This window comes from Cydia splendana, chromosome 4 (assembly GCF_910591565.1).
Source record: "Cydia splendana chromosome 4, ilCydSple1.2, whole genome shotgun sequence".
In the NCBI taxonomy this organism is placed as follows: domain Eukaryota; kingdom Metazoa; phylum Arthropoda; class Insecta; order Lepidoptera; family Tortricidae; genus Cydia; species Cydia splendana.
Window position 1 is genome coordinate 7,261,286 of NC_085963.1, and position 23,192 is coordinate 7,284,477.

At 37.1% G+C, this 23,192-nt stretch overlaps 2 protein-coding genes across 2 annotated transcripts in view; one reads left to right on the forward strand and one right to left on the reverse strand.

The window, feature by feature from the left end:
* The window catches only part of LOC134789775 (protein rolling stone-like), a 53,351-nt gene extending 35,719 nt beyond the window's left edge, over window positions 1-17,632 (reverse strand). The window contains exon 1 of the mRNA XM_063760420.1: window positions 17,425-17,632. Coding sequence (XP_063616490.1) covers window positions 17,425-17,470 — 46 coding nt within the window. The 5' untranslated portion in view covers window positions 17,471-17,632. The remainder of the gene's footprint in view (window positions 1-17,424) is intronic.
* LOC134789479 (uncharacterized) lies at window positions 15,601-16,430 on the forward strand. Its single transcript, XM_063760058.1, has one exon. It carries the CDS (start codon window positions 15,622-15,624, stop codon window positions 16,372-16,374), a length of 753 nt encoding a protein of 250 aa, XP_063616128.1. The 5' UTR covers window positions 15,601-15,621; the 3' UTR covers window positions 16,375-16,430.
* Window positions 17,633-23,192: the final 5,560 nt, after the last annotated feature.

Sequence of the window (23,192 nt, forward strand, 5' to 3'; positions counted from 1 at the left end):
GGAGCCCAAACAGGCTATGTTTTGAAAATTATTTTTATTTTAATTGAATGCAAGTGACGGAAATATTATAATAATGTGATATATTTTTAGAACCGGCTCAAAATGCCCTTTCATTTAATACCACACACGATAGGTTTCTGAATTTTTTAATTTATTTTTCCATACAAAAAAAGATGACGTCATAACTCCTTTCCGTTTTTTTTTTTGGTGCTACGGGTCAAATTGATTCAAATGGCCTAAAGATTAATCGTGCCGATTTTCATACCTTTAACACCATTTGCAGCTGATTTTCGTCAACCGCTAGCACTATATAGTGAAAAAAGTGACTTCTGTTAAAAAGTGACGGATATTTTGTCACGTGGATGAAGCTATCTATAATACGCCTGCTGTACAAATTTTATACCATGTTTGTTTACTTACCTATGATTACGTTTTACTCCTTCATCAATGCATAAAAGACGTAGGTACTATTTGCTTTATTTAGGCCATTGGTGTCAATGTCACTTTTACTACGCTTGTGAACTTCATTAAAACAGTTAAGCAATTTTTTATTCAGCTGAAAACAAACATACGATGTGCCATGATAGTAAGTGGTTGCCGCAACCTATCGATGCTCGCAACAGCAGAGTCACAACAACCATTGAGTGGTATTATTGTCTGATAATAAACGAAACGGTAAAAGGTATGGGACCTAGAACAAGCAAATAATTTCTATAATTTAATATTTTATACTATTTAATTTAATATTTTATACTATTTTAATTTTCAAAATTTCAAAATTACTAGTATCTATCTGGACATGCTTATATTATTTTAACCTTGACATACAGACTTTAAATTTATATTTATGAGGAGGTAGGCACAAAAGTAAGATCGAACCACATATGTCTCCGCGATCCTAACACCAATATTGAAGTGAAGAGTAGTGAGTTGCCAGACACGTTTAACCACTGACTTAATATTAGAAATAGACACACAGAGCGGAACAAAAACGTCAACAAAACGTGGGTCAGAATGACACAAGCGCTAAATTTGCATTGATGATAAAAACGCTTACGTAAATTTTGAGTCAAGATAAATGTTTTGTTCGGAAAAGAACTTACTGTCGTAAGCATTAAGTGTCAAATTTATAAACATTAGTACCAACACTGTTAAAATTTTAAGTCCGATGGCACTAAACGTAACGTCACCATTGTATTTACGTCAAACGAGAATAATGAACGAATGGAGGCCCTTTGGTTCATTTTAATAGGTATTACTGTACAGCTACAGAAAAACCAAAGTAATAAATGAAACAAATTTAATTTGATCGGAAGTTCAAATAAAATTAATTCATTGTAACAAACCCGTGTAAGTTATCATAAAACAATTTTATTTTTAATAAGTAGTATACGTGTTTAAATACTATTTTCCTTGAAATAAATTCAACTTATTAAATAACTGTGTATTTTAGATCTACATAATACTCTTCGCACTTTCGTTCTTTGCATATAGTGCACGGGGATATTCAGGTCGCTACTGGTACTGATTGGTTATGGTCTTTATCAAAAAAATCCTGTGGTTGTCACTGTGTTCAGACAGTTTTAGCATTTACAGTTAGTCGATGTAAGCCCTTATTGGTCGTGTATATGGGGCTATTCATAAATTACGTCATCTATTTTTGACCCCCCCCCCCCCCACCCCCGCCCTAAAATCATCCAAAAATCATGCTTCGAATGACCCTGTTTCCTCCTACGTCATGCTAGCATCATCCGATGTCCAGACCCCCCCCCCCCCTAATTTGAAATGACGTAATTTATGAATAGCCCCTATGTCGGAAACAGGGAAATGGGCCGAACACACAAGTGCCGTTTTGCCTTGTTTAAAACTGCATCACCCCTATCTCTTGCTATAATAGCAGTCCTCTGCACGTCGCATAGGTTTTCTTGGAAATCTCGAATTTAAACATAATATTATATCTTATTCTTATTATTTGTATCTCCTTGGATATCACGGGCCTATAATCCCGGCTTTTTGATAGGCTTGCGTGGGGACACAGATCCAACACGTAGAGGCCCCTTGGAGAGCTTTTATGTCATGTAGAACGCCTGCTGGAACCCGTTCACAGGTGCTATATTATTATTATTATTTTATTTTTTTGTAAATGTAATATGGGTCCTGGAACCTGAAATAAATGATTTTTAGTTTTATTTTTATTTATTTATCTTACGAATTCCATATAAAAATAAAAAAGTATTGACCTCACATCGACTCATTAGATTTTTGTTCCTTCACGTCCCTTCTTTGGTACTAACAAAATAATTTATTCAAAACTATGAAATTACCACCAGATTACATAAAATATGTAATGCTATCCAAAGAACTAACCGAAAGAAAGACATTCCATGCTTTTTCCTTGTTTTATCATTGTTATTTTTGCATATTTTTACGACCATTTTACGACATTGTTGACAACTTCACATTTGAGCGGTCCATACAAGACTAAACGAAAAAGTAACGCGTGATCTGTTTTAACGTTACTTTTGCGGGGCCATTTTTGGCGGCTGATTGGGTATCCAGTTCTTATTCTATATCAATGCGTTTAACACACACTTTTTAGGGATAGGGTGCAAACACGCAATAGGAAATGATATGGAGCAATCAACACGCTATCTTGAGAGGCACTTAGAAACTACCAATGTACCATCTTACACTCTGCCGGTCGTCACACGTGATCTATTGACCAGGACGTTACATTCAATGTTAAAAAAAGGTGACACTGTCGATGCTTTTGACATTTCGCCAAAAATTATTTTGTGTCTGTGGCCTGTTATTGGCGACATACTTGTCATTCTCATAAATACTATTTTTGAAACTGGTACGTATCCTAGCGTGCTAAAAAACACAAGAGTGTGTCCAGTTTTCAAGGGTAAGGGTGACAGGTGTGACGTCAATAACTATAGGCCTATTACAATAGTACCCACCATTTCAAAAATGGTAGAATCTGTCCTATCGTCTCACCTTATGACTCATATAGAATCGAATAACCTGCTCACCGAAAACCAATTCGCTTACCGACAAAAAATGTCGACAACCACCGCGACATACAGGATATTCGATTCTATCATGACAGGGTTAGACGATAAGGATAAGATTGCCGCTATACTGTGCGACTTGTCAAAGGCATTTGACGTCATAAATCACGAGTTATTGCTTAAAAAATTGAAAATGTACGGAATCAAAGGCAGTGCCCATGAACTGTTTACCTCATTCTTGTCAGACCGCAAACAAGTCGTGAAATTACTCACTGATGGCAAGTCAATCCAGTCTGATGCAGGAGATATAAATATTGGTATTCCCCAAGGTTCATCCCTTGGAAATACCTTATTTTTGTTATTTGTCAACGACCTGCCATCGAATATTGGAGCTGGCTTGTCTGTATTGTTTGCGGATGACACAACTGTGTTAGTTGGTGCAAGCTCTTATGACCAACTGGCTTTAAAAATTCATGATGCTTGCAACCAATTGGAGGCATGGTTCTCAGCAAATGGGCTATTGCTTAATTATACTAAATCAAATATTATGTTGTTTTCTGGTCGAAAGGTTCAACTGCCACCGTGCATGGCTAACTTTCCGATGCCCATGTGCGAAAAGAGTAAGTTCTTAGGGTTTATGATTGACAACACTCTAAATTGGAAGTGCCATGTAGACAACCTTTGTGATCGATTGGGTGGTGCGTCGTTTGCGTTGAGAAAACTGAAACCACTTATCTCAGCAGAAGCCTTAAAGCAGGTGTACTTTGCGCATTTCCACTCTATCATGGCATACGGCTCACTGCTTTGGGGCAATTCAACAGATGCCAAAAGAGTTCTGATAATGCAGAAACGCGCAATACGTACACTTGCCGGTGTGAAAGACAGGCACCCTTGTAAAGAGCTTTTTGGTTCTCAACGTATAATGACGCACTACTCACAGTACCTGTTCGATGTACTGATATATGTAAGACAGAATATATCCCAATTTGCACGCATTAACTTTCCGGGCAAACTGCTTCGAGCTGCAGGGCGTCTGAGAACAGTTCCCCGTCGCATGGCACTTTCAAGAAAGAACCCACGAGTAATCGGCCCTACTTACTACGAGCACCTACCTGCCGCTCTGAGAAATGAGCCGTGTGACGAAACATTTAAGCGCAAATTGAGAAACCTTTTGTTGGATAACCCTCTGTACTCTGTAAATGAGTACATGGAATTGAATTTGTAACAACATATGTAATTTTATTTATTATTAAATTGTAGATTTGTATTTTAAACATGACATTTTGTTCTTTTGTGATATTTTTATGTTTAAATTCGACATTTTAATGACAGTTACAAATTATTTATATTGACATCGACTTTAATGTTAACTTGGTTTATATTCAATTGTTTGACATGTTTTTCTTTGTACATGACGATCCTTATTGGGAGACATAATTTTATTTTATTAATCTTAATATTTTTTATTTTTAAATATATAATGTAATTTTTGACGATCATGATGAGAAGATAAACATAATTTTGACGAATGTAGCAAATTTATAGTGTAATTTTCATCTTGAAATAAAGAAATCTAAATCTAATCTAAATCTAAATCTATTTAATATGGAATGTCTAAATATGAATTTTGAATTTTTGAATTTAATTTTAATTTAGTTTTATTATGACTTAAGTGTTAATTTAATTTAATGAATTTGTGATTAATTATTTATTTTTAATCCTTTTTGTAATTTGTTATGTATATGGACTGTTTGTCTGAAATAAACGTTACATTACATTACATAATTTACCCCCTTATTCATAATTTCATAAACGCGCTACAAACAGCAATTAGCATTTTGACTTATGTATTTGTAAGAAAGGGATAAAACAATTTAACTTAATCAGGCCCGTAAAGTTATATGAATAAGGGGGATAGAGGATGCCGTCAAATCGTTTTTTTTATATTTTATATCAATTTAGATTAGGTACTTCTAGAGTTGTGTTTGAGACCAATTTGTATTTAGTGCAAGCCCTGTTACACATGAGAAGCGAAGAATATCAATGAAGGTCTTTACGCACATGAAGGATAAAGTCCCTTCTCTGGTGGAAAAATACAATTGTCTAATATGTGCTAGATGCTAGACCGAAAATCTAATAAATAAAATACCACAAATCGGCATAAGTACTTACATACCTTGCCCAAAAAATGCCTCTTATTCTTTTAGGCGGTTGCAATACAATAGTGTTTCCTTTTAAACATCGACACGAGTAGACTTTAAATGCAGTTGGAATATTTGCAACCATACCTAAATAGTCTAGTCAACGAAATTTAATAGCCACCAGACATTCCGACAGGTATCATTTCGAGCTGAGTCAACTGAAATAGGTGGTAAACATAAAAATGGCTTGGTAATAGTAGATTGTTAACCAAGGGATGAAAGGCACTCATTTCTGCCGAGGTAGTTTGGCCAACAGTCCGAGGCTGAAATGATGCCTTTCACCCGAGTTAAACACTCTACTTTTCATTTCGAATACGAGGAAAGTAAAATGCCTGTGTTTTTTTTAAAACATGACTAAGTATAATTTTTTATAGTATTTTTGAGGGTACTTTCAATTAACAATTTAGGCAAAAGTATCGTTATTTATGGAATGGGGAGTCAAATATCGGAATGGAAATTGTATAACAAATCCATTTATACCCAAATTTCATTAATTGCTAAAAAAATATATTGACCCTAAAAAAAACATAATAACGGTATACCAGGTACCAGGTACAGGTACCTAAATAATTGAAATTTGAACATTGTCATATTGACATTAAGTCGAATTTCAACTATCTTGAAAATGTAACATAGAACCCTGTAATATTGGGCCAGCGCCGTGTCTATAACAGATAAGATCATGACAAGTGTATGGCAATTTGCATATGGCAGGTCGAAAGTGATCATATAAGGGTTTCTTATTTCTTTTTGAGGTATAGAACTTTAAAAGTTAATGTTAAAATGTAAATCTTACAGAAATAAATATTTTATAAAGTATTTTCTAAGTTTACGCGGTTTCACTGTAGTTTTTTGGCGGAGTGTACATTGCACAAGTGCTTCGCCGCAAGGTCTAGAATGAAACGAACGCATCGCTGACAGAACCAGGCAGTTCAAGTGGGGGTCAATGCTTAAATCAGCGATTAATTGACGCTTGCGACGACGAGCCCCCATGACAGATGACCGCTAACTCTTGTCAATTGGGCCACCTGCGTATGCACCGATAACACAGAATAAATAATAGTAATAGTAATAGTAGAAAGGAAACTTCTTACAAAACCGAAGTTTGACAGCGGTTCAGGGTCGAATCATGCTATCCCTTTCTAATATATGACACTATCCCTTTCTGCTATTTAGGGTTGTCAAAATTCAAGTGATTATCTTATCTGTGGTCGTGCACGCAAAAGGAAGTCAAGTGGTGCCAACCCTAATAATTGCTCGGAGCAATGCTGAGCCGAGCGGAGCTGAGTTTGGCCGAAGTCAGGAGTTTCGCACCCCTGCCGATAACTAAACTGAAATAAATCTATTCTGTAAGTATGTATTGCTAGAACTGAAGAGGTACCTAAATATTCGATTTTATAATAACAGTTCGAGACGAGAGTTTTGTTAAGGTCCAAAGAACCAAGACAATGTCAATGAACTTTGATTGATGTCTGTTTAATGATTTCGATCTACGGTATTTTTTTGTCGTGAATTACAGTTTGGAAGACAGTTAAAGCAATCAAGCCTGCATAAGTATGCAATATTGATAAGTTCTCAACTGCAATTGACTTGTCATTGAAATTATTGATCGGCTGGTTTCCATCCGTTTGTGATATAAATGATCATCGTATGTAGGTACTTTTGGATTCTATTTATTGTGTAAGATTGAACTCCGACATTGTCTTAACAGCTACGATTAGGTCATCATCATCTTCCTAGCATTGACCCATTGTGGTATTTTGCCACGGTGGCTCACGGCAGCCAGGGATCCGCGTGGCAACCTAATCACGAGAATGGCACAGTTTTAACTTAGGCATATTGAATGAATCCGTACGGTTACCATCAGTTTGTCACTGACATAAACGCCGTCGAGAACGTAATTTACTTTCTATACATCCCGTTTGCACTAATATGCGAGTGCGAGCGAGATGTATAGAAAGTAAATTACGTTCTCGACGGCGTTTATGTCAGTGACAAACTGATGGTAACCGTACAGGTCCCGACGTATTTTTAGCTATACTAAATTTGTGGACGGTAGTTTTACTAATCTTCTTAACTTTAGGAGAGTGACTAAGAGACAAAATAAAATCTAATTATGTGTATTCCATTCATGGTTTAGCAAGAGAAAAATCTAAGTAGTTAATTATGAATTAATTTCTTGCATGATATTGTTCTGTCATGCCATAAGTGATTATTTATGATAATTCAATATGATATAAATAATTCATTAATTATTAGTATTTTTTCTCTTATTGTTTTTTTATATGATATTGTTTTATCTTTTGTTGCTAAAAATTGCATACCTCGGGCTGTGTCGTCAGCAACGTGAGTTATAACAATGATACTTATCTAACGCCAGTTTTACGTTAATGCAAAATATGTCCAGTACGGATATGATGGTCGTTTTTGTTTACGTGATATCGTGATAAAACGGTGTCCGTCACTTTCTATCCCGCGGTGTTGAAAAGTGACAGTTATTTTATAACGTAGATAAAACCATCCATAATACGCCGGCTGGTTGATTCGAGATATTTTGGATTTTATTTATCATTGAATGAATTTTACGAAACATTAATCTTTTTATTTGTAACAGACAACATAGGTCGTATTTTATTCTAAAGGCTTATTAAATATGTATGTTGAATTGTTTTAGACATGACAAAGTTTATGGTACAGCGATCATGAATGGAGACAACACGGAGAGATTCGATGCGATAAGATAAAATGTCATGTACAATCTGCACTGGTTATTTATTTACGTCCGTATTATGGTAACAATGAGTGAATGATGACCATGTTTTCAAGGGCGTCAGGCGCGGAATACACTGAATATATTTACAGCAATCAACTAAGTAATATGTATTATAACACGGCTACCAGACAAAATCCTACTCATATTATAAATGTATATTTATGTGTTGGGATGTTAGTTGCACGATCTTGTAAAAACGGCCACCAATGTTTGGTTGCCATCCAAATCGGGATGGCAACCAAAAATTGGTGGCATACAATTAAATGCAGTAGCGTCCGTCTATGGTGACAGTTTATGAGGGCGCATTCACCTAAATCGTATTTAAAGTTTAATGAAAAGAAATGACAGATGCAATGACAAATAAAGGCAGACTTAGTCAAAGACTTAGACCATTTAATAACCTTTCGAGCTTACCCCTCTGCCAAAAACCTTGCACAGTACAAACTTTTGTATGGACTGACGTTTATCTGACATAGCCAAGGCTTGTGCGTTACGTACAATTCATGTACAAATAGCCATACATTTGACTGTTTTGTACAGAAAATAACAGCCAAGGCGTCTCCAGTTACTATACTCAATGGTCAAAGAACACGAAGAAAAAAATATAAAAACTTGACATCAAAGTGAATATATTTTGCCGGTCAGTCGCCAACAACGTTAATAGGAGTACCTACATATTTGTTGGAACCAAAGTGCCTCGTCGACTTGTCCACATCGGGCGCGAGCGCATACACGTACTTACAGCATACAACATTGTTGGCGAATTCTCGCGGCTTACGTAACATCGTCTGCTATCCGTCTGGGCTAAGCCCTATGCTATGACTGTTAGTATGGGTACGAGTAGACAAGGCTATATGTCGGCGGCATATCAGGCATATCGTGAAATTCCTAGGCATATCGGGAAACGTGAAAATCTTTGACTCGTTCCTATTTCTGGGCAGTTTGCCCTTCGGGCATCTGAAGCAACCCAACGAACCTATCCTACCTATATATTGGTTTAATGTGACTATCGTCAAAACATTACACAGGAACATTACGGTCTGCCTGATCTTACGATCGGCCGCCAAAATATGTATATTAAAAATCATAGGTAGGCGGAATAACGCGCAAGACATCTCACATGTATCAGTGTGGGCGGGATGCACAAAAATCAATAACATATCGAGAGATTTAGACGAGAATTTTAAAATTTGAATTAGCTTCCAGTACGCTTATCTACGCCATGTCATAAAAAGTAGTTAATCTGTCGTTACTTGGAACTCAGCATGCTGATTGTGTTCAAATGCATTGAATAGTGAATAATTGCGGGTATAGAAAAAGAATTAGTACGGATTAAGTAAAAAAACACAACGGACAATGAGTATATTATTACGATCGATCTTACCATTAGTTTTGTTACCAATAAATACCCTCGTAAATATTAAAAAAGAAACATTAATAATTATCTTTCGTAAGGCACGAGGAAATTGATATAACAACCGTCAGGGTAAAATAAATGTAGCCACTATTTACTAAAGAATATAATCATTGTTGACAGGTGCCTGAGGTTCTAGCCTTTTTGCCCTGCCAAAGGACGAACGGTGCTCAAAACTTGTATTAAGTACGTATAAATCTCCTGAATTGACATAATCCTGACATAATTATGTGCGAACAATCTGGCGTATCAAATTTTAATCTTTACAAATTTATAAAGAAATCATATTCCAGCCCAACCTAGGAGTGAAAATAAATAATCCTATAAAAATCATTATTGTCCGCTGCGTTGAACGTGTGTTTGCAAATAAGTTATAATTTTCAACAAGAAAAGGACCGATTTCGCAGAACTGTATGCTATCATTTAATAGTCCTCATTAGTAGGTCACTTCGCCTAATATAGTGTTTCAAAGAAATTCATGAGTAACTATAAAATACGAAAACTGTAATAATATTGGTTTAAAATCTAAAAATACAACTTACTCAGTTCAAACATGTGTAACTTCATGTTTATAAGTAAACACAACACTGAACACGATCAATAAATTATTGCCTACTTATTAACTAGCAAAATTTCTGATAGAATCTTATATTTCGTGTACCTATTTCGCGATGTTTTCATTCGCGTGGTTTTGACAGCGGGCGTGAAGCCTATAGTGCGCATGCCCGGCGTACTGGGGACGCTCAGCTGCCATCTGGGCTACCAAGGTTACCATGCATTTAAGAACGTAAACCTCGTATTTTACATACCTGGACGGCTATCGGTTAAATCGGAACTCGGAGAAACTTTATGGTCACCTTCATCGCTATTACATTATTCGATTGAATTCGACAGATTCAACATTTCGAAAGTAAATAGACGTTTTTGATTTTCGCGATGGCTTTCTATGGGCTTTCCTGTTGCTCGGCGCTTAGATGTCAATTTTGATACTTACCTTTTGTTTAAATAATATATTTTGCGTATTTTGCATCAAATTGTGTTTTAAATAAGTTGCGTTCTCGCGCGCGAGTCCAGACTTGAAGTCGCGCTAGATGTATGCAGTCGCGCGCGAGAACGCAACTCATGCTATACCGACTGATACTTGTGGTGCCATTTGTTATCAGTCATCACTTTCATCCGCTATTATAAAATACTGACTTTACTAACAGCAACACACTTCACAGATCACTGGTAGGCCTTAAGTCAGTTACCAGTATCGACGATGGTAGTAAGTATTCATTATTTACATTCATGGCATTCGGATTGTTAACCGTAGTAACCCCACCGCCATGTAACAAACATTAATAGTATGAATAGCGTGCTCGCAACCTCCCAATGAAAATTAATTCGTCCGCTCCGTTCCGCATCCCGACAATCACAGCTGATCACCATCCTACACCCATTTTTAGCTGTTTGTGGCACAATTAGACGACAGTCGACACTTAAACACAAACAAATGGGTTCCTAATTTAAAGCAATTGGCGGCCTAGACGCATCGGCAGGCAATTTACTGAACTGAAGAGCCGAATGAAAAAACGACACATGACATTGCCGGTTATATTGATATGATTCTAAATATTTTATATTGTGTAGGTCAATGTCATTCATGTGATGGAAACAGTGTGTACACTGGCGTTCAAAAATGCATGGACAAGTTTCAACCGTCATATTGAGGCATTACAGTCGACATCTATCCATTTTTGAATGCCACTGTACATGACTTCGACTTTCTTATGATTATATAATATATAAGTACTAGGTACCTAACTAGTGTCAGTACTATAGTATAAACAACATTATTTGCGGTATTTGACGTCTGTCACTCAGAACAGCAATACTACGTAAAATGTCTTGCACATCGAAATCACAAAGGAAAACAACTGCACTGCGAACGTTTACGTTCTACGTCATTTTTTTTTTAATTTTAGGGTTGGCCGGACACCACCGTTATGAATCGGTAGTCGTCTAAGTAAATCGATATGAATTTTTCATTTTTCTTTTAATAAAAATAAGGAAAAGGTGGATAATTAACTGTAAATATGGATATATTTATCGTCACCTAACATATAACAAATTTGACACAGAAATAACATAAATAAACTTTAAAATAGATCCCCAGTTAGTTTAGATTTTGACGATGGGTGCGACCTACTCGGTCGGTTTATTAAATGCATTTACCTTGCGGGAAAACCATATAATTCTAGCTTTATTTAAATCTCAAATAAAAATTCATTATACGTCACAATTCGATACCTCAGTCTACGTGCCATCCAATCGTAACCGCTTGCTGTGACAATCGATTTGCGTTAGTTACATCTCTATATACGTCAGTCATAATGTGTCAAATACCGCAAATAATGTTGTTTATACTATAGTATAGTTGAAATTTTTTAAGCTGACCGTTTAGGACTATGAGAGCTCATAGTTCTAAACCGTCAGTTTAATAAAATTCAACTATATTTTTTGTTTCCGAATGTTACATAGTTAAGTATATGTATCTTCTTAGAAATAAAATATTAAACCCTCCTGTTTTGATTTTTGGCTTAGTGGTTTGATATCAGATTATTATGGATATGATCTGTCAGCTGACTTTTTTTAAATATATCCTGTATATGTGACCTACGACACATGGTGTTACTGCATCAGCGAACCATGTTCGACGTGTTGGCTCCCTGTCACACTTACGTACAAATTTACAAGTGCGACAGAGAGGCAACACGTCGAACGTGGTTCACGGTAGGCCATCAGACACGCAGTGCGCAATTACAAATGTGAACGGCCTAATGCAAGACTTATTGCGCATGTTACGTGGACTATTAAATCACTGACGAATTTACTAACAGGCGTATTCTGATGTAAATAAAAGGTTAAGAATTAGATCATGATTAGATGTCATAAGTGACGTTTATTTATAGTTGAGCAAATTCACTTTTGACACTAACAGCACAGTATAATAAAGAGTACTAACGTACAGTATGGACACTCCCTGCCTCCCGTTGAAAGTGCCGCCCACCCGCTCTCGGTTACCTCACAGTTACCGGCTGGCAAGGACGCGACGACGCGGTGCGCAGAGCGGAGGCCACGTAAAATATTCAAATATTAAACAAATATTTACAAAACCTATCAGATCACACTGAAAACAACACAATAACAAAAAATCATGTTTTTCAACTTACGTAATATTTTAGTGGCCTGAATTTCCTTACAAAAATTTTGTTACTTCGTTTATACTGATTCAAAATAGGAAACTATTGTATAAATCGAGCTTAGATACCTACCTTACAACATAATACGATTCTTATTTCTTCCTAATTCGCGCAATGAGTTTTGAGTCATTGAGGTCATTGAACTTGACAACAAAATGGCGGAAACCCTAGCACATCTTATCTCACTCACACAAGCATGGTACGCGTTCACCTACACGAGCTTAGACTGTGTGCGTAGGAACGCGTTTGTTTCATACATTTGATCGCGAGTGTCCGAGGTGTGCTAACAGTTCAGATCCATATCTAATCCAGATCTAATTCTTAAGGGGCTATCCGAAGTTTTCATCGATTTTTGACAAGTTTTGAATCGTATCTCCTTTTTATGCACTACAGATAGAATTACATATAAGACAAACGGTTATCGGTTCTTCAACCTTTTATCTCCGTTTTGGTCTACCGGATTTTGAAGGAAATGAATATTTATTTTTTTACGATTTTTTTTAACATTGTCTCTAAAAAACACTATTTTCGTATCTAGTTTGCTGTGAAGGATCTTACATGTACTTCTTACATATTTGGGTTCGTCTAGGGTTTTAATTTTAAACTAATTAACACAAAAGTTATGGCCAGCAAACCAGATTTTTAGCCTAAAAATGTTCAACTTTGATGCCAAATATCTCGAAGACAATGAAATTTCAAGTAAATATGGGATACAATGTTGCTTAAAGCCGTTGCTGTTTAATATGATAAGCTACAAAAAACATTAGAAAACTAAGGGATTCAGATCGAAGGTCACTGGCGTGGGGGAGCCCCTTAACCTTTTATTAAAATCAGAATTAGTAAGTTGTACAAGTTTTTTTGGTTGGCAATAATCTAGATGAGATGAATTTATTAGATATTCATTTGCGTAGGTACCTATTTATTTTCGTAGTGGGAGGGTGGTAATATTAATTGCAAAAACACTCAAGAAAGTATAACAGGTTAGCACTGAATTTGATTAGCACTTTATTATTTCGCGGATTAGCAAAGTAACATATTAGTTTTATTTAACAAAAAAGGGATTTATAAATCTATTTATTTTATTGGAAAGTACATACTTACTTAACGCATTTATGAATGTAATTTCTTACGATATCACTTATCAGTTTATATTTTTATAATTCAAATATTATTCCGATCAGGTGAAATAACACACGACAAAAACATGCACCTGTATTAGGGTGTCCCTTATTTTTCGACCAAATTTTTTTTTTACGCATACCCCCTAAATTTGTTCCATATATTCTAAAATACTCCTAAAATAAAAATGAGCTTGATCTATGAACGGGAACCCGTGCCGACTTGAAGCTGAAACTTGCCCGTACAAGTTGCTTTGAGCGATCGGAACATACTGCGTAATCACTTAGTGTAGTTTTACATTTCGTTGTATCTGGGAGGTTTTTGTTTGTTTTTTAAAATGGATATTGAACTACGAAGTTCAAAAAAGGACATTTACCTAGTGGGTAACATAAAACATCAGATAACAGGAGCGAAATTGCCGTCAAATAGGCAAGTACTAGCGGTCTTTTTTTATAATATTCGCGAAGTGAATTTAAAAGTAAACGAAAGTGCTAATCTTGCTATTCGTGAGTGTATTATTTTTTGGGATAAGGCTAGAATACCTACACGGTCAGTACCTAACTGTGTTAAAAAGCTTGTAGACCTTTACCAAGTTTGGCGTGATTTACAAAAAAATTGTAAGAAAAGCAATGACATCCATAAACGCCGGGAGCACGATTTTAAAGACAAGTTGGACAATTTATTTGATATCGCACATGCTGACGCTCTGCAAATGATAAAGATTGAAGAAGATAGAGTATTTTTAAAGCAACAGAGAGAACCGGGGCGTCAGGGTAGTCTAGCAGGAATTGACCAAAAATTGGCAGAAAAGGAAGAGCGAGCCCGGCAACGGAAAATAGACGAAGAGAAAAGAAGATTAAAAAACACATCTATCGCAGAACCTTCGCCGCCATATGATTATTCGCTGGTTCACAGCCCTACGTCTTCCATTCATGGTTTATCCGATCGTTCTCTAGATGAACCCGTATTAACATTACCTGTTACTCCCCAAGTCACCGTTGTTAAAAGGGGCCGAAAGGACTTTATTTCACCTAAGTTAGTAGCAGCCTTAGATAGATGTCAACTAAGCACAAGAGATTCCGTTTACGTCATTCAGGCTACAATTGAAGCATTGGACCTAAATATCGATGACTACCCCGTAAATAAATCTTCGATACAACGAATTCGAACGCAGACACGAAAAATTAGGGCTGAGGGAATAAAAACTGATTTCCAAAACAATGTTCCTGAAATTGCTACTATTCACTGGGATGGCAAATTACTACCTGCCACAGATGTACGAAGTTCAAAAGAGGAACGACTGCCGATCGTGATCACGTACGAAGACAAAGAACAACTTCTTGCTGTGCCCAAGATAGACAGTTCATCAGGAAAAGAACAAGCTCAAGCCGTTTTACAAGCCCTTCAAAATTGGGATCTTAATGACAAAATACAGATTATGTGCTGCGATACCACGGCTTCAAATACTGGTCGCTACAATGGTGCGTGTTCAATACTAGAACAAAAAATGGAAAGAGAGCTATTACTGTTTGCCTGTCGCCACCATGTCTACGAACTCGTTCTGAAAAGTATATTTGAAGCTAAAATACCACAAGTCACCCGTAGCCCTGATATTCCACTTTTTAAAAAGTTTAAAGATAACTGGAAAAATGTTAATCCAAGTGTCTTTGAAACCTGTCCAGATTTTGTGAAAAAACACGTCAACGATGCAGTCCGCAGTGAACTCCTTGGATTTTATTGGAAAGAGTTAAAGAAAAATACTGTGCGAGATGACTATCGCGAACTCATTGAACTGTCGGTAATATATTTGGGTGGCGATAGCGAAAACAAATTAAAAATTGAGCCACCTGGTGCGATGCACCAAGCTCGGTGGATGGCAAGAGCGATTTACGCTATAAAAATGTTTTTGCTAAAAGACCAAATAAAAATTAGTGCAAAGGACAAGCGAGCATTGCAAGATGTTTCTCTATTTATAGCGACTTCATATGTCAAACCATGGCTTCAGTGCAATATGGCTGTGAAGGCTCCTAATCAGGACTTGTGTTTTCTAAAAACATTGAAGAGGTATGAAGCGATTGACAAAGTGATCTCGAAAGCAGCTTTAGATAAGTTCTGCAAACACTTGTGGTATTTGACGGATGAGGTTGCCATTTTAGCAATTTTCGATGATGAACTAGACGATGAAGTGAAAATACGGATGATTTCTAAACTAGAGTATGATAACGAGAAGCCGTGCCATCTGGAAAAGAGATATGTTCCATCTAAACAAGAAATCGCAAACACTTTATTTACTAAATGTTTGGATGATTTCGTGTCTACAAAGAGCAAACATTTGTTTACACGCTTGAAAATTGACACAAGCTTCTTGAGTGTTCCTGTTTTAATGTGGAGCCAAAATTATGCTTACTTAAATGCTAAATCTAAAATTTCGACTCTTCGAGCAGTTAATGATACAGCAGAAAGGGCAGTTAAGCTGATGCAAGACTTTCACGGATTAATAACGGCGGACGAAGAGCAGAAACAGTTCCTATTACGTTGTGTTCAAGAGCACAGAAAGCTTTATCCTGATTGTAAAAAAGCTACTCTGCGAAAAATGTATCCCAAATAATTATAATAACATTTAATTTCATGATTATGATGTTTATTTTTACTTATTTCCCTATTTCGTTTAGTCATTTCGTAGCAAGTTTGAATTCTTAGTATATTTTTGCCTACTAAAAAATACTTCGAACTTTGAAGCCAAGTCGGCACGGGTTACCGTTATCACAGAGTATTGTAATTTTGCAGGTCTGTTTTTTTTAGCATTTCTAATAATATTGAGGGGTATGCGTACCAAAAAAATAAAAAAAATATTTTTTGCCCATATAAGGGACACCCTAACCTGTATTTAGTTAGAGTGTAAGTAATTAAGTATGATTTTATACAGAAATTCTGCTAAGTTAAACTAAGCTCAGTTTGGTTTCACAAAGAATGACAAAGATATACATGTAAATAGTTACCTAATAAGTCAGTGTTTTACTATCCGTATTTCTAGGCCATAGATTTATATTTCTTAAGATTTTATTTTTAATGATTAAGGATATCACAATAAAAATATTAAATTAATGTCATAAAATAAAGTGGAATCGTTGATTTACGTTGTGGTACTCACATTTCACGAAAATCGTCATGTATGTGAGGAAAAAACCGAAAATGTAAAACAATACTCGACACAATGCCATAGTTATGAACACAAGTTGCACTTGACGAGCTGCATGGACACTGATGCATTTGCCGCACCAATGTTTATAAGATTTTGAGCTATTTTGTAAATATTATAAGCAGTGATTGGACACACACTAACACAGTGCTGTTCTTATGTAAACGTGATTTACTTTAAAGTTTCTGGGATTAAGTTACTTTTATTGGACATACCTATACCTATTACCTGTGCATGCATTTATTATGACCATGTAGCAAAACTTTCAAGAAAATAAAACTTTATAGTCTCAACAAGGAACCAATTGGTCGAATAGGTATTTAAATTGTGCAACTGTGCTAACAGTGCAATCTATACTATCAATAAATGAAAACAATTGAAATGAGCGCGGAAACACACGATATACAATGACAAACCTTCAAAATATCACAAAGAAATTAATAAATTAAAAATACGTACGTGAATCGACGGTCATCATAGGAACGAGTACCACATGTTTGCACATTTCCGCAACTGCCGGTATGTTTTATTATGGTGTAGGTCCGGCGACGCGGGTAGCACGCGAGGTAGTGGCGCGTCCTGCACGTTGTGCGCGCCGGCCGGCCTGTATGCGGCCGCGGTCTGACTGGCCTGGCCTCACTGCCTGACCCACGCTGCCTCACGACCCAAACCGTAGACAACCATTGGCTGCCACTCGCCATCTGCTACGAAACAGTTCGATATAATTGATCAACGACCAATGCTACGCGCTGAAAACTATATTTATAGACAGATTAGCCTTCGTAGAATTATGTATGTTATGACATCGTACAAAAAGTATGTACAAAGGGTATGGTAAAGTAGGTATACGTACAAATGTACGCCGGTACGAATATTCCTTTCCTTGTATGTGCGTACACTTAACGCACTCTACAACCTTCTAAACTGCTGATTTTAGTCGTGTTTTGTCTTAAATCACCTCTGTCTTAAGCGGCTTAAATGTTTAGTCTAAGGATTAGGTCCCTAGTAAAAATGAAGAGTAAGGAGTTTTTAAAGTGTTTAGGTGTATAGTTTTGTATATTATCTAAAATCTTTTTACAAAATAAAGGAAACTGATTTCAAAACGGATAAAAAAATATTGTCCTATTTAAGTACTAGCTGTGCACGCGGCTCCGCCCGCGTGGATTCGGTCTGTGTCAGTAAGCGGCTAATTTCGATATAAAAAACGCAATTTGATAGACAGTTGTACATTTTTACTTTTAGTATGGAAATCAGTTACATCATCTTATCACGAAAATTAACAGTGCTGCAGCAGTAACGTTGCAACAGAGTAATGCTGCTGCTGTCGCCACCCGAATGTCACCTTTGTCATATCTTAGAAAGTTATTGAAAACGCGAGCGAAGCGAGCGCGAAAATTGTTCGATATAAAAAACGCAATTTTATAGACAGATGTACATTTTTACTTTTAGTCCCAACCAGGCGCGAATCCAGGATTTCATACAGAGAAGGGATGAGACAGTTTTTGATCAGCCTAATATATAGCTTCGCATAGGGCTCGATATTTAAGGGTCTCAGCGAGGTTGTTTGATGCAGAAGGCCTCGCATAAGACCTAACGCCGAACTGCAAAAGAGTATTTTGAAATCGAATCTATGCATGTAATCACGACTCTTCTACTGCTCGCTCTTTGGCTTCACTCGAAAGCGCTACTTGATAGGATGCTTTTAGTTTTCGGCTTTCACGGGGCCCCTTATAACACTTAGGTCTCAGGATCGCGGCTAAGGAGCAACTCGGCTTGGCCGACAAATCTGGCGTGCAAGAGAGCAAATTTCGCTATAAAATCGGTAACCTATGTCGAAAAAATCGGCTGACCGCAAGCCCGAAAGCAAGATATTTTTCCATGACTAAGGGCCTCCGCGTAAGGTCAAATCGAAAGCCTACGTTGGGGATGTTCTTACGTACCCTCACTCTCTTACTTGATCCCTACGACCCTTCGTTATTAGATGGGTACTTGTACACGTATAAAAGTTTCATGTAGGTACCTACTCCACGACGACTGCAATGCTGATGCAGCCTGCGCGTTTTTTTGCCTACGGTTTTGGTGCCCCCTAGACGTGGTGCCCTAAGCAAGTGCTTATTTTTCTTAAAAGGGTTAATCCGGCACTGCAAATGACAGAGGTCAACGTTTTTTTTTCAAAGTACCCACCTTCGTGGCCATTATTAAGTGCTGTATACGTATGAATATGGATTTGATATGGATGCGATATAATTACGATTAGGTATAATTCATGACGGAGAAAATTAATAATTTTAAATAATTATGCTATTATACGCGTGTTGATATGTGTGTTTATTTTACCACTACGTAACTATGTAAACTCATTTTTAGTTTTCTTGATTACTTAATGTTTACTCAGTTCACCAAAAGATGGCAATGTGCAATGAGGGGCAATTAATTTACTGTCGTTTAATTTTGTTGTATTATTAAATCAACATAATTATTCAATTAAATTTGTTGATATGATATTGTAAGAGAGGGTACTTCTTCAGAGTTAATTTGGCAAAATCCTTCCTCGGTGGCTTATTCATGTCAACACGTATTAAATTCAGCGCCATCTGTTACTTTACCAGGGTACTCTATAGTGTATAGGGTACTCTACTCTTCCTAAGTAGTGCCATAAGATTCAGGGGCAAACTTAAGTCAATCGAGTGTTGTGGGTACCCCCCCTTTTAGGGGTTGAATTTTTATAGCCTATAACCTGGCCGGGGATGTTTTCGACAGATTAGTAAAGTTTGCATCAAAATCGGTTCAGCCGTTTTCACGTGATGCGCGTTCAAATAAACAGATAAACAGACAAACAGACAAAAATTCTAAAAACGCTTGGAACGTGTTCTGTTATCGATTCTAAGTATCCCCAGCCAACTTTTTTTCGAATATCTTCCATGTTCAGACTGTTTACTGCCGTAATGGAAGACGCCTTCAAGCTCCTGGATTGGGAAGGACTTGGCATCAACATCAACGGCGAATACATCACTCACCTTCGGTTTGCCGACGATATCGTAGTCATGGCAAAGTCGATGGAGGAACTCAGCATGATGCTCGATGACCTCAACCGAGTTTCACAAAGGGTGGGCTTGAAAATGAACATGGACAAGACGAAACTTATGTCAAATGCCAATGTTGTGCCCATCCCAGTCTCTGTTGGGAACTCGGTACTCGAAGTTGTTGACTCGTACATCTACCTAGGACAAGTAGTCCAATTAGGTAGGTCCAACTTCGAGAAAGAGGTCAACCGCCGAATCCAACTCGGTTGGGCAGCGTTCGGGAAACTACGTAATGTCTTTTCGTCCGACATACCTCAGTGCCTCAAGACGAAAGTCTTTAATCAGTGTGTGTTACCAGTGATGACTTACGGCTCCGAAACGGGTGTCATTCTGAATTCCTAACAACGTTTGTCCTAAAGTCACTTGCCCTAACTGGTTTGTCCTAATGGGCACATGCTCTAACGTTCAATTGTCATAACGATTATTTTCCATAATGTAATGGTTAACCTAAGACTCATTTGTCCTAAGCATTTGTACCATAACTATCAAGATCCCTAATGTTTTTTACCATATTCTTCGAAATCCCTAACAATGTTTGGCATAAAATAACATGCTCTAACTGTTTTGACCTAATGGCTATTGTCCTAATGATCAATTGTCATAACAGTTACTTTTCCTATTGATCAATTATCATAAAAATTACTTTCCATAATGAATGGTAACGAACTGTTGCCACAAAAATGGGTTAGGTTAGGTTAGAACTGTGACCCTCGCAAAAACGAACTGCTGCCACAAAAGTGGGTTAGGTTAGGTTAGAACTGCGATCCTTGCAAAAACGAACTGTTGCCACAAAAGTGGGTTAGGTTAGGTTAGAACTGTGATCCTCGCAAAAACGAACGGCTGCCACAAAAGTGGGTTAGGTTAGGTTAGAACTGCGATCCTTGCAAAAACGAACTGTTGCCACAAAAGTGGGTTAGGTTAAGCTAGAACTGTGATCTTCGCAAAAACGAACTGCTGCCACAAAAGTGGGTTAGGTTAGGTTAGAACTGCGACCATTGTAAAAACGAAACGAAATAGGGAAATCAAAATTAGGGCATACGAGTGTTAGGTCAAGCAACGATAGGCTAAGTAAAATTAGGTAACATGATGGTTAGGATATATAATTTTTAGGCCTAACAATAATTAGGCAAAAAAAGAATTATGCTACATAACATTAGGATAAATACTCAATATGGAAAGTCCCATTAGGGAAAAACATATTAAGACAAAAAAAATCGGCCATTCGATAATAGGGAAACCAAAATTAGCGTATACGAGTGTTAGGACAACTGATCATTATGACAAACAATATTAGGGAATGCAAAGATAGGAGAAAAGACTTTAGGGATTCAGATATAGATCCCTCCGAAACGTGGTCTTTCACTATCGGCCTCATCTCAAAACTCAAAGTCGCTCAACGAGCTATGGAGAGGGCTATGCTCGGAGTTTCTCTACGTGATCGAATCAGAAATGAGGAGATCCGTAGACGAACTAAAGTCACCGACATAGCCCACCGGATTAGCAAGCTGAAGTGGCAATGGGCAGGCCACATTGCACGCAGAGAAGATGGCCGATGGGGTCGAAAAGTGCTCGAGTGGAGACCACGGACTAGCAAGCGCAGCGTAGGACGTCCACCCACAAGATGGACAGACGATCTTGTTAAGGTCGCCGGAAGACGCTGGATGCGGGTCGCTTCCAACCGGCACGTATGGAGGTCCAAGGGGAAGGCCTATGTTCAGCAGTGGACGTCTTATGGCTGAGATGATGATGATGATGACAGACTTTCGACCCCCTTCAGCTTTATTATATGTATATAGATATGCTTACCAGCTGATATGTTTGAAGCCGGTGCCAAACCAAACGCCTCTACATAATTATGTAGTTCAAAATTATGTCATTATTTTTCTTTAAAAAGTCCTTGATAAAAAACACTTAGATAATAGTATTTTATACAATCGTGATATAATAGAGAGTTTTTTAGTCGAGTACCGTGTTTAGGCAACGAAGCTTGCTGAGTTGCCTAAGTATGGTACGAGATTGATAAGCTTGATTATATCACTATTGGATACAATATTTTTTCTACGAGTCAACAAAAATAATACTTTAAACTAGTAGAATCATACAAATAAACCAAACCAAAAGTATACAGCTAAGATACGAAAGCAGCCGCGATACCTTCATACTGTTACGCGCCCCGGCCGCCACGGCCCAGCGGGCTGGTCAACGACACCTTCTCGTAACTCATGAGGCCCTGGTACTTGCTCCGCGCTAAATTCAATTTTTAGACAGATGTTTTCTCGATTTTGGATTGGATTTTGGAGACTAACAAGCAAGTAAGTGGTTTTCGTAGTCTATGGATGTTGCTATATTAAGGGTGTCACATGCGCGTTTCTGACTTATGAACCAATTGTTTCTACTATACAACCTAAAATAAATAATTAATTTGAGCTATGGTTTTGTTTCGTCCTCTTGATCGCGGCGAGCTGTGATTGGTCAATTTCATTATAGTTGACTAAACTGTATCGAAATGAATATTATAGTTGAGTTGGGAGCCCATACATCAAAAATACCCAATTGCAATTTAAATTGGTACAATTCTCTTTAATCCCGCTACACCACCTTATCTCAAAGAGCGTTTCAAGTATCTCTCTTCTATCCGATGTTCTCAGACTCATATTCTTGCTCCTCCTTCATCTACTTCAAAATTTTATAACACCTCGTTTACCTTCCGGGCTGTTCGGTTGTGGAATGCTTTGCCAGTAGAATTAAGATTAGCTAAATCTCTCCCCATTTTCAAAAATCAGCTGAAAGTATACTTTTTATCTCTGCCTTAAGTTGCCATTTTATATATTGTATATATGTAAGTATAAATATGTATTATGTATATATATATTGTATATTTATTTGTGTATTAGGTTTTGTTGTAATACTAATATAAGTAGTTTTGTAATATGTGTGTTTGTGTTTAATAGTCTCCATATTTTGCTCCGTGCACTACCTGTTGACTTTTGTTTGAGTTCTACATTTCCTGCTACCCAAAGGTTGTCTGGAAGAGATCGCTCTTTAGCGATAAGACCGCCTGTTGTTACCTGGTTCTATTTTTCCGTTAAAATTTCTTTGTAGTTTTACATGTATGTAAAATGTATAATTATTGGTGCAATAAAG